The 13,103-nt window shown below is 42.1% G+C and overlaps 1 protein-coding gene across 1 annotated transcript in view; it reads right to left on the bottom strand.

Annotated features, from left to right (window-relative positions):
* Positions 1-13,103, bottom strand: part of LAMB4 (laminin subunit beta 4) — a 43,083-nt gene that overhangs the window by 25,970 nt on the left and 4,010 nt on the right. The window contains exons 4-15 of the mRNA XM_074540038.1: positions 10,619-10,754; positions 8,975-9,048; positions 8,161-8,349; positions 7,949-8,012; positions 7,177-7,391; positions 6,062-6,182; positions 5,223-5,411; positions 3,949-4,128; positions 3,118-3,227; positions 2,587-2,666; positions 1,482-1,632; positions 423-554 (exon numbers count right to left, since the gene is read on the bottom strand). Coding sequence (XP_074396139.1) covers positions 423-554; positions 1,482-1,632; positions 2,587-2,666; positions 3,118-3,227; positions 3,949-4,128; positions 5,223-5,411; positions 6,062-6,182; positions 7,177-7,391; positions 7,949-8,012; positions 8,161-8,349; positions 8,975-9,048; positions 10,619-10,754 — 1,641 coding nt within the window. The remainder of the gene's footprint in view (positions 1-422; positions 555-1,481; positions 1,633-2,586; positions 2,667-3,117; positions 3,228-3,948; positions 4,129-5,222; positions 5,412-6,061; positions 6,183-7,176; positions 7,392-7,948; positions 8,013-8,160; positions 8,350-8,974; positions 9,049-10,618; positions 10,755-13,103) is intronic.

The raw sequence follows: 13,103 nt of genomic DNA, 5'->3' as shown, positions 1-13,103 counted from the left end.
GCAAACCTTAAACAGAGTAAGCCTGATTTCATACATAGCTGAACCATTCCATTGTAAGCTAGATGCATAAATATCAGTACTTACAATGGCTGCACTTAAGTGCAGGAGGTACCATGCTAATGTCTTGGCAAACTTGTTGAAAATGTCTTGCAACCAAAAAAAATTTACCTTTCATAAGGTCTTCTCTCTTCCAAAAATTAATGGAAATGAGTCTACAAAGGCACCGGACATAGCAGAGCAAGCCTGTCACTGTGAATAATAAAATGTCCAACCCAACTGTGTACCAAAAAATTTATTTGTGTCAGGATTGAAATGTCTAAGACTGCAAATCCCATGTGCTCAGACATTTCCTTGCCCTTTGTTACAAAATAAAATTTTATTATTTGGTGTAAACTTGAGTAACTACTCAAGTACTAATTTACCTGTTCCAGTCCAGATTTCCTTACTGTTCGTTTCTTGTTCCTGTTTAACACAATCTTTCCATTTTCAATCATGAACTCATAGCCTTTCTTCTGGAAGTAAATGTCACACCTTGGAAGAGTGCTTGGCTGAACCTATGAAGTATCAAAAGAGGAGCAGCACTATCTCAACAATGTTGAAGGGTGGTAAGCAAGTAAATGAAAACCCACATTCTTAAAACAAGATCTATTCTCTCTGGGAGAAACTCTAAACTGTGGCTCAACAGCTGCTGGAAATCTTTTTCCCTCACTCCTTTAAAATTAACTTGCACTTTTCCCTCATAAGCTATGTCCCAGACATCTGTTTTCCATTTAATTATTGGACTGTAGGATAATTGCTGATTGTGATTATTGCTAAATATTTGTGGATGCAACATGCAAATAAACATTTTTTTATTATTCTTTATCTATAGTTTCTATGCATGTAAGAGAAAAAATGTGAGCAAAAGCATAGACAGAGGAAGGGGTGCATTCCAGGCTTGCAGTCAGCATGAGGAACAACTACCCCCATGTTGAAGGGGGAAAAAGAAATTAATTTTTCTAAAGGCATTACAGATGGATGCCAAATTCTTGAGGAAATTAGGCTACAATCAATGCCGTTATATAAGGCAGCAGGAATTAGTCCAATGGAGCAGAGAGTAATTTGATTCTTCCCTTGTTGGAGATTTCCAGAAATAAAACATTTCATGAGAGCTATTGGCAACTTAAATACTTTACTCTAATTTAAATAATTAATTTTATTTCTCTGATTCATGATAGACCAGCCTGCACTTAAGAAGCACCAAGGGCAGCTCTGCAGGGCATACCATGCTGTAGTGACTGTCCCTTTTTAACAGCTACAGTTAGGGAATAGTCATGTCCATGACACACAAAGACAAACTGACAATGTCCATGGGGCTTGTTTTGCATTTTCCTGCCAAAGAGCTGCTCCCCAAGCAAGGGCTGTCCTCCTCAGCCTCAGCTCCCATGTCATCACCACAATGGTCCCCTCTCAGTACAACACCCAAAAAGCCAAACACCTACCAGGGGTGCAGAGCCAGAAAGGGGCCTTGCATGCTCAGCTTCATAAATATAATAGTCCAGGGGCAGAAAGAAGAATCCTGGAGCTGGCTCGTTGCACTGGCGGCTCACGATGTTGGGCAGACACTCGCACTGACCGTCCTGCAGCGAGCACCTAGGGAGCAGTTGGAAAAGGGAGGACATCAGGGTGGCACAGCTGGGTCCTCACAGCATGAGGGCAGCTCACACCCACCCTCGTTCCACCTTTGCTTAATTTCTCCCATTGATGGATTACTTCCATTACTAAACTTCTTCCTACCACCCACCTCCTCTGTTTCTGATGCAATGCTGCTTTTCCATGACTTCAGAGTTCACAACCTCCTTGGTCTTTGTCTGTTCCATACCTGAAGCACTGATCCTTTTGTTTCCTGAGCATCTGTTACTATCTATTCCTGTATAATTTCTTGTATATTTTTCTATAAGAATCACTATATCATGATTCTTAATAATCTGTCGCCCACAATTCTGGAGGCAGGACATGAGATCAAAAGGAACTTTGATGTGATATTGAATGTTTTCATATGCTTACACATATATTTAACACACCAAGTGATTTACCTGCTCACAAGGAGATGCTCTACAGCAAAGGACTGTGTGCTTCTCTGTCTGAAGCCTAACAGCAGTAGTGAAGACCCCTGCCCAACAGATTTTTGGAGGAGCCCAAATTAAACCAACCTTTCTTCTAAAATTATACATTTTAAACAGGACCCAGAAAAAAAATACATAGCAATTAAGGTAAGAAGCTAAGTTAAAAATCTCACCTCTGACTTCTAATTTCTAATAATATTAGGGCTTCTGGTTCTCTCAAGGCATATGTTTTATATTTCATATTAAACACATCTAAGCTCAACCAGATTTAAGGTTGGCTTCAAATGAAATAGGTAAATCCCCTTACCACAAATAAATTTCCAAGATCCCCACTCAAATTTACACTGTTTGTATATTATGAAATTCCATCTACATTCTATATTCCTATCTGTACTGTGATTGTATTAACCTAACCAGAAAGTCTAGCCTAAGAGTTTATAAATATTAAACCCAAGAAAGAACTTGAAGAACTTTAACTTACAAGTTATTCTGTGATCCACCAATATCACAGTCACATGGAGAACAGCCGTACAAGCTGTTGCCAAGACCCCAGTATCCTGCCTGGTATAAAAAGAAAGGTTCTTTTATGGCAAATGTTTAAGTATGCAAAGCAAAACAAAACTCGTTCTGCTGGATGAACAATGGAGCACTACTGTGCTTGGCCATGGGAGATTGTTCCTCTTACTGGATAGCAGGGGTGCTCAGCCACTGCAAGAGCCAGATATTTACCCACTTCTAGTAGCAAATTGCTCTGTAAACAGCTAAGATGGATCAAGGACATAATTTTGTATTTCCTTTCTGGGAGTGCTCCTCCCTCTGCAATTTAATTGCACAAATATTTGGGAGCAGTGAAAGAAAAACAGATGTGTCAATGCAAATTGGAAGCATACAGCTATAAAATGATTTTGAATTTTAACTGATTGTTTACTTTTCTGGCAATAAAAAGGTGTGAGATGGGTGAGGAGACTTCTACAACCACATGCAGCAGCAAAACCAAAAACTGAGTACATACAAGGCATCTTTCACAGCGCTGCCCTGTGGTGAACCTCTGGCAGAGGCACTCTCCCGTGGCAGGATCACAGACGGAGAAGGGCAAAGTGCCCAAGGGATCACAGTTGCAGGCTGCAGGGACAGAAAAGTGCAGTTACCTCTGCAGGGCCCAGTGACAGCCAGGACTGGCATTTTCATTAGATGTGACATCAGCAAGACAGGCAGTCTCCATTCTCCACATAGACACTCCGAATGTGCCCCTGCACCCTCCAGACTACCCTTGGAAATGGACAATTTCCTCAGTGGGTGCCTCTCTAGGGGGAGCAGAGGCATTGGCAGAAGGCCTCAGCAGTGTTTTGCCAAGGGCTGTGTGCTGATCTGCACTGCAGTCCTTGTGTGTGGCTGAGCACCTGGTGCTGGCATAACGTGCTCACAAACCCACAGTGCACCTGGGCAGGGGTGGGATGTGCTTTCACCAAGCCTTTCTCAGGGGAATGGTTGGCTGGAAGTTCTTTTGGCAAGGCAGCAGCTCCTGTCATCTCAATATCCCTTTTCAATTAAGTTGCATATTTAATAACTCTTCTATTAACAATAGCCTAATCTGTTATTAATATAACAGATACTATGCATATACTATTAAAATAACAGATACTATGGATTCTGAAAGTGATTTTGCATTTTTTCAGTCTTGGACGCTGCACCAGAAACCTTGAATTTTGTTGACATTAAATTACAGTAGGCAATTGGGTATTTGTGACTCAAGTAGAGCATTCGTGTGTGGATCTGTGCGTTCAACTACCTCCCTGCCCCAAAAAGGCTTTGGAAAGGAGACTAGCAGGGATGTTTTACTTACGCTGGCAGCCCAGGGGGTCGCTGCTGCTCAGCCCGTAGTAGTTTGCCTTGCACTTGTCGCAGCGAGCGCCCTCCACGTTGTCCTTGCAGGGGCAGCGCCCCGCCACCGTGCCCAGCGCGGGCTCCGTGCGGCTCTCGCACACGGCCCCGGGCAGGGTCCCCGCGGGGTCACAGCTGCATGCTGCTCGCAGGGCCAGGACACACACAAAAACAGCACCGGTAGATGTAAGCGTGAAAATGCAATTACAGAGCTGCTGGTGATCTGCCCTTGCCTCCTTAAGGACTTTTCATGCCAGTCAATTGCTGCAATTAAATAATACTCGGAGTGTTTTCTCCATTCTACGTTAATAATGAATTTAGGTCATCTTTCAGAAGAAGAGCTTTCATGTCTGAAAGATTATTTTTCTTGCATATAGCAGGTATCTAGCAAAAGTTATTTACTCCTCCCATCATTTTGGAGCCTCTTCTGTAATCACTGAAGCAACATCACTACTGCTATTCATATTTATATTGACCTTGTTTAAGAAAAATGATAGCTTCGCTGGATTTCTAAGCTCTGTTTAGCAAGGAGTTGCAATATGCAGCTCTTTTCACAATGCTGGTTGGAGGATACTGTCATGCAGCTGCTTAGTAGGGCAGTTTGGATGCTGTAGGTTTGGTAACATTTTTACATCCATGTGGACATTTAAGCATGGGTATGGCCATAGGGCTCAGAGTAAAGGGAACCAGAACTGATAGTACAGGGATAAAATGTTTCTAAAATCATGGGATATTCAGGGGAGTTGGAAAGAAAGGTTGGGCCTGGTAGACTCTGGGAAAATGTTAGGCTTTACTGGATCATGCAAAACTGCACCTGTATAATCATTAAATGACTATGATAAATTATATGATTGTTATATGATAAATGATATGATTGTTAAATGCAATGATTGTTTGGTAATTGGATATAATTATTGTTTAATTGTAACAAGAATCATGAGAAATTATGTTTGGAGCGTTTGATGGAAATTACAAGAATCCATGCTTGGATGAAATCAATGTATACAATAGAACATTATAAATTTAATAATTAATATGTAGTTATATAATGATAAGGGAATAAAAACGTGTTCATCCCAAACCCATGTCAGGTCAGATTTGGGTCTGTACCCCTGACACCCAGAGCTCTTCAATAAAAGCAGCTGCATACAATCATTCTGTGATTATGAGTTCCTGAGCACTAACAGAGCAGCCCTGGTTTGAGTCACCCATACAGCAGCTAAAAGGGAGGCTTACGGAGGCACGGCCGAGGGTCTGAGATGGCTTTGAGCGGGTCCCGGTAGAAGGAAGGTTTGCAGGTGTCGCAGTGCTGGCCGGTGGTGTTGTCCTGGCAGTCCTCACAAACGCCACCGCTGACCCCACCGCTGGCCTGGTACACAGCCATGTCAAAGTGGCACCTGCTGGAGTGGCTGTTGCAGTTACAACCTGAAACCAAAGCAAACAGGGGGTGTTTCACACCATGCAAATGCTGTGCTCTGGCCACATTGCTGTCTACACTTTACACAGGGTTACTGGTTACTTGTATGATTCCAGTGCCCAGCAAGATTATTCCCAGGCCTTGTGTGTTACAGCTGGGGGAAAAAAAATTGGAGTTTTCAGACAGAACTGTATCCTAAACTTGGAAATGCAGGTGAGTGTGCCTGATATGCAGTGGGGAACACTGCTCTGCTGAAGAAATCTCTAGCTGAATATTTGTTACAGATCCTAATACATTATTCTTGTGTATACTGCATTACTCATTATTGTGGAAATGAATAATTTAGCCTTTTCTAAATTCTTTCACTCACATGAAAAACACTGTGCAAACCAATGAATTATCTTTTTTGCATTAGCTGCTTTTTCTCCTCTTTGTTGTTTTGTTTTGGGTTTTTTTTTCTGTATGAAGAATAAGAACATGAAACAGCTCTTCCTCTTGTAGGATAACACTGCACCTGTGGATGCAGGAATCTGATTTTCTGTATGAGGCATGGAAAAGTCTCCCTCCCAGAAACTTGGCCATCCCATTATGGATTGTACTAGGATTGTGCCACACCCACTCCTGGTTATTCAAAAGGAAGATATCACGTTTGAGTTACGTTTGCAAGCATTATCTTGTGTCCCTTCAGCTGGCCTCCAGGGAGCATCATGGTAGAAATCTTTACATCTTTCACAAGAGAAACCTTCAGTGTTATGGTGGCAGATACATCTCCCATGGACCTGTAATGTGGTGAGAACAGAGAGCAGATAAGGTGACAAATGAGGAGAGGAGAGGAGAGGAGAGGAGAGGAGAGGAGAGGAGAGGAGAGGAGAGGAGAGGAGAGGAGAGGAGAGGAGAGGAGAGGAGAGGAGAGGAGAGGAGAGGAGAGGAGAGGAGAGGAGAGGAGAGGAGAGGAGAGGAGAGGAGAGGAGAGGAGAGGAGAGGAGAGGAGAGGAGAGGAGAGGAGAGGAGAGGAGAGGAGAGGAGAGGAGAGGGAAATATTTGCTTAAGGTATGTCAGCAAGATCAGGAAAATTTGAAGCTCTTTGGCTCCCTCAGCTGACATAATTTTCAATTATTTGAGTCAAAGATCTGGAGAATACCTCCAAATATTAAAGTCACTGAGCAATATTTAGAAAAAAATTACTTATAGAGATATCAAAGCAGACATCAACATTTTAGATTATTTCTCTCTCTCCCTATATGTCTTCATATTGTGATACATATTTTCCAGGAGAAAAAACCCTCTAGTTTCCAGAGGGAAAAAACTTGCAATCACATTACTGGAACTTTTAATAATCCATTTTTCATGGGTTAGCTTTGCATTATGAACTATTCTTTGTGCCAATGCCTCCTCTCCCGCTGCAGAGCCTCCGAGCCCAGCTGGAGTGTGGAATGCACCCAACAAGTGGCCATTCAAGTCTGCACATGCCATAGGCTACTTACTGCATTACATTTGCACCATTACAGCTCTGGAATTCTGCTGCTATTATCAACATGTCTTGTCCCAGTTGCTTTTGAAACACCACAGTAGAGCCAACAAAGACAGCTTCTGTGCATTCCAACCCCGGGTTTTAAAGGAAGAGTCTGCATTGAAACATTTTACAACCAGCAATTGCAAGTGGCCAATCCAAAGATTATCAGAGATCTTCCTTCAGCTCCCTCCCTCCATCTCTTCCTTCTCACTAAACACCAACTGAGACTCCCCTTTTTGGGGACAGCGTTAAGGACGCACCATCCCGGACTGATGGAAAACGTCTCCCCGGAGGTTCTGCATGGAATCACACTGGCTGGCATGGCCATTGCAAAAGCAGCTGCCCCTCACAACCATCTCATAGATGGCATAGTAGTACTTCTCAAGGGGATCACTGTTCCTCCTCCCAAGCAGAGCATCTCCAAGGGTGTGGAGTTTAGTAAAATTGATCCTTAGGTTTGTCAGTGTAATGAGATCTGGAAGGAAAGAAGAGAGAGCAGTAGCCCAAGTTCAGGCTAAAATGAACAGTATGAAATCTTCAGCTTGAATCAGTCATCCAAGAATATTCCCATAGTGAAGAAATTATGAAAATGATCCAATATTGGCCAAAATCAGTAATGCCTACAGTGGCAGTGCAGTGCAGGTACCCACTCCTGGCACACAGCTGTCACTATAGGCATCCTACAGTGTTAGCATCCTACTTGGTATGGCTCTGCACTTTCCCAGCCACTGTCTTCAGGGGTTCATGTGTACCTCTGGGACTGCTCTCAGAAAGCAGTGTGGATTGGGCCTGAATCCAGAGGGAAAGACAGTTTAGCTTCATGGAGAGCTCTGCAGAGCTTTGCTGTTTGCCCCCAGGGCTAGAGAGCAAGACTGGCCCATTCCATTTATTAACACAATGTGTCCCTAAGGTCTTTAAGTACCTAATTTTCAACATCATTGAGTTACACCAGCTGAGCTGTTGACCCTTTTCAGTGTACAAAACAAAAAATACCAGCAAAGTGTCTCTAGACAAAACATGTAGTGTCCATACCTTGGATATATGGCACATATGGATTTTCTATTTCAAAGCTGGGATCCAAGGCTTTTAAAACAACCTGCAAAACAAATCAATAAAGCTCTAGAGATGAGATGAGCAGCCACCAAAGGGATCAAAGGACAGGCCTCTGTTTTTAGCAGACACAGACAACAGACCTTCAGTTCCACAAATGATTTGAACTCATACAAACAGACACTTGACTGTACCTCGCCTTCAGTGGAGGGCTCGATGTCTGAATATCTTGAATCACAAACAACATCTCCAACACTTTTTGCTGGACCAGTAGAGATGTTGGGGAAAGAAGCTGCACAATCATGTGCAAAATATCTAAACACTTTCCAGGTCTGACCAAAATCAGTAGAGCGCTCAACCAGCATTGCTGCAGGCCGAAATGTCTGCAAGAAACATTTCAAGAATTCCCTAAGCCAGCATTAATAAGACACCTCAGGGGTTGTTACATTGATATTCCTCTTTGGAGGATGCTAAAATTTTCTGTTTGAGAGGTATTTTGTATTTGTTACAGGTACTGTGATGGTTACAGGGGTCTCTGAAAAAGCTCATTAGAACCTCTCTCCAGCAAAAGGGAAAGGTAACATTTCATATAGATATGTGATTACTTTCTAAGTAAGGAAGTTTACCACAACAATTAGGAATTTAGTACAAAAAAAATTGTAATCATCTGGATCAGAATTGATATGCATGAACAGAACTAAATTGAAAGAGCAACTGCAGTTCAGATATGTTCCACATTTTTCGAGTGTAATTTTGCAAAGTATTTTTTCAGTTTTAATTCTTGGCTTTATAGAAAATAGGTTCAGAAGGCACACAAATAGGAAGCTGTTCAGTCTATCCTCCTCCCCTAAGGCAGGATCAAATATAATTTAACAATACTTGACAGGTGTTTATCTAACCTGTCCTTACAAACCTCTAAAGATGGAGCTTTCATTGCCTCTCTAAGCAATTTATTCCTGTGGTTAATTAGTGTATAATCTTACATAAAAGCTCTGGTAAAAGATGTACCTTAAATGTCAGGATAAGATGGCTGAATTGGAATAAAGTTTCTAGGTCCAATCTAATGCTCACATGGTCAATGCCTGAAAAGAGAATGAAAATGAAGTGCACAATGTGTACATTGAAGGGGTTGCTGAGACAGTTTTCCCATGGAGGATTTAAAGATGCCTTTTCCAGCAGAGCAGCTAGACCCTTTAGGGCACCCTCTGTGCATCTGGACCTCACTCTGGGGCAATACAATGTGCTGCCTTCCTGGCACTGTCACCAGCAATGCTGCATGTCACTGAGAGTGCAGGAGGTGGCTGAATGTCCTGCTCACATAATTCAGACTGTAAATGATGGTCATGGCAGGGTGCTGGGTTTGTGTGTTTCTATATCCAGTTAGGTTTATTTCTTATAATCCATTCAAATAATTCACTTATTGCTAAGAAAGAAAAAGAGAACTAATAAAATGAGGTGTTTTCTTCATGCTAAACAGAACTGTTTATATAAACCCTTCTATACTTCCAGATCTGAAATTTGTCATGGGCAGAACTACTGCACCAGGCACCTTCCAAAACTGCAATGAATATAGAAAAAGACTCTAGAAGTCACCACTCTCTGTAGAGAGTTTCAGGAGCTCAGCTGATATCCCTCCCCATTGTTCACATCTGCATGCACCATCTCAGGACTCCTGACCAGGCTGTGCATGAGACCCCATCCCAGAAGAAAGATAGAACAAGGAAAGCTCCTCTCACAGCCAGCCCATGGTTTTATTGGCAGTGGTGTCCAAAGCTGGTGACAGATCCTTGCTAAACTCCATGAAAAACAAGGCTTATGGATTTTCACTTGGATACTGAAAACAGAGGTGACAAATTATCTTATTTTTCTATGCCTTAATTTCCAACCAGTGAAATGTTTTTCACATAATCACTGTATGTCAAATAAGACAGAGTAAATGTTATTCCTCCTAGCATGTCTTCCCAGAGAAGCTGTAAGGACACTATTTTCATCAATTCTGGGATTGCAAGTTGTAGAGGACACCAAGCCTAGTGGCGCTGTTGACACATGTGAAGGATCAGTGACCATCCAGAAGGACCTGGAAAAGCTCAGGATGTGGGGCCATGGGAATCTGATGAGATTTGTCAAAGACAAGTGCAAGGTGCTACAGCTGGGTTAGGACAATCCCCAGAACCAATACAAGCTGGGGGATGAATGGATCCAGAACAGCCCTGCAGAAAAGGAACTTGGGAATATCAGAATAAGGGAGCTCATAGCCAGGCTTTATTTAATTTTTTTCCTAAATCATTAGTTCTTTAAAAATAATTTTTAAATGAGTATTTGTGTTTTACAGACTGTCTTTACATTACATCTGTAGGCAAATGTATATTTTGCCCCAAATGAAAACTCTCTGTCAGGGAAGACAGCCAGTGGAAAATACATGGCTTTCATGTATAACCAGCATTGCCACACGTCCTCTGGCCAGCTCTTGGGGGTGCTGAGTTTAAAACTTGTCCATAGAAACACAGACTTCCTGAAATCTTATCTTGCGACACACAAATGGGTTTAAATCACTCAGGATTCAACTCTTCATGAAGGCAATTTTGTGAAAGCCAATTATGTAAAGAAATCCCACAGCAACATTTGCAGTAATATTTTATCTAGGGAACTTACCATTTTCTGACTGCCACCACTTCTTTTTCCTGTCAGGCTCAAAGGCTGTGATAACATTTTCTACCATGTGACTGTTGTGCTGGGTGTAAGGATTATATGGGTATCTGGAATCACAGAGAAAGCACTTCTCTTCAGCCTGGAAAACAAAATGAGCAGAATAAAAGCTTAATTTGGATTCTTCACTAAAAATTAGCTGGATGTACATATATTTATGCCATTGCAAGGCTAGAACCTGTCTTGCTGCTTTGGATGCCTGGGCTTTTAATCACTCAGGCTTTTCATATACAAGCCCAAGAGAACCATCATATGCACGAAGCATGCACATAGTAAGGGCTGGTCATGGTCTTCCCCAGGTACTTTATAAAAATTGCACTTTTCAGTTGTGGAGAAGGGATCTCAGTACGACCAGGTACCAGGTAGGTAGCTGGTTTGGGATGACACCACCACCCTGACTGCTGTCAGTGTCTTTTGAAGTGTAGGGGAACTGGGAAAGTTTAAACCAATGCAAAGAGGGAAAATCAGGATATCAATAGGATACAAGGGTCTTATTTGAAAATGCTACAAGCAGAAGATGAAGGTAGTTATGATTAACTGATATCTCAGTTCTGAATGAGAGGCTTTCAAATGAGGCCAAATGTTCCTGTTTAAGGTGATAAGATGGGGATTGAGTGGCAGAGCAAGAAGAAGTGACAAGGTTAACATGCTGGGGTGGCAGATGGCCTGTGCTGGGCCATGTGGAGAGCCAGAGCAGCCATAACAGCCAGCAGGGTCCCAGGGAAGTGTTCAGCAGGGTGGGCAGGGGTGGATGCACTGCACAGACACTCCAGGAGATTTGGGCAGAGCATAGTGTGAGGATGCAGGAATAAGCCACAGCAGAAGGTGATGCCCAAGCTGTGTGCCTGGCTGGTGGGGACAGGGGCAGGAGGAACAGGGGATGACACAGCATCCCAGAGGGAACTGAAGGAGGAGGAATGAGTTCAGTACCCATGGCTGGGAGGCTGGAAATTACCCAGAAGGAAATGGGTGGCACACTCAGGATCCACAAAGAACTGGGAATGGTTTTAACATCTTTGCATTATGAAATCACCCAGGAATTATTTGCATTTAAATAAATGAAGATATATAGATTCACAGGTATAATTAATGTATTTTAACCATGGTAATTATGTATAACATTCAGTCATTCTATACTACACTTGACAAATGTATGAAAGCACATTTTAGAAGATGAGTGAAAAATTCAAAAAAGACCCAGTCTATCATCTCATTTCACAAAGAGAGGAGAGTAAGGAGAGTCTGGGTTGTTGAAGCAGTTGGAAGGACCATGCACACTCATACTCTGGTTCTTGTAGACATACAATATGACACTGGGGCAACTTATGTTGAAGGTTGCTCCATAAAAATCTGCTCCAAAGGACAAGCATGTGCATGTCCATGTCTGGCAGATCCCACTTGCCTCTGAATTGTGGAGCTTTGTACACTCCTCAACACTGAGTGCCCTGTCTTTTCCTTTCAAAACATATGTAAGTAGTAAATCCAATCATTGAGCTAAAACCCACTTAACCTACATTTTAAAAACAGTAAGACATATTAAAGACTAAAAATTACTTGTAGTGCTGCTTTCCAAACACAAAGCAGTTGAATTTTATTTTTTCCCCATCTGAATCCCAGCTAAATCCTGGCTTTTGGTAGCTTGCCACATTGACTAATACCCACTTTCATGAGTAAGGTTTGCTCTTAAGAAATCTGCCGCAGGTCATCAGGAGAGAAGAGGAAGAGCTTTGGTTTACAAGATGTAAGATGCAAAACTTCCTGGTCTGCCTCCAGCAAAGAATTCAAAATGTGCTGGTGAGAAAGCAAATTGAAAGTGAAGTGGCATTCTGATGCACTGTAGGTGCAACAACACATTTAAGGCAAGCTGATGGAACAGAGCACATTGACAAAGGGTCTCTCTCAAGCTCTGCAAAGCAGCAGTTTGTGGTTTTCACCCTCTTCAGGAGACAGCCACCAGGGGTCAAGATATGTTGAAGCAGCATTAAATCACAGGGATTATTGCAGAACAGCTGCTCCTCTTCATGAGTCTGTATTTACATAATTCAAAGGATAAGTACAGGCAAGTGAACATATTAATTTTTTTATTGCTTTTTGATCTCCTCCTAAAAAGCAAGAATAAAAGGCAATCATCAAGCTTTAGGACCAGAAAGATGATTCAGGCTATTTTAGCAAAGGAAAGAGATATTTACATTTTGCAGGAAACTGTGGATACAATGTGCAACTTGGAGCAGTGCTTGGTTCCATGTCCATACTTTACTCTGCAAATGTGTCACAACATTAAGCTGGAAGGTCATAAACTGTAATTATTTTCAGTTGTTTATAAATTAAGCTGTATTTTAACTTCCTCTTCAGCCTAGGCAGTTATTTAGTGACAATATTTCTATTTGTGACAATTCATTAGCTCATTGGGGCCAAGTCCTCCAGGATGTAC

The sequence above is a fragment of the Zonotrichia albicollis genome, chromosome 4, assembly GCF_047830755.1.
Source record: "Zonotrichia albicollis isolate bZonAlb1 chromosome 4, bZonAlb1.hap1, whole genome shotgun sequence".
In the NCBI taxonomy this organism is placed as follows: domain Eukaryota; kingdom Metazoa; phylum Chordata; class Aves; order Passeriformes; family Passerellidae; genus Zonotrichia; species Zonotrichia albicollis.
This window is presented reverse-complemented; position numbering and strand designations above follow the sequence as displayed.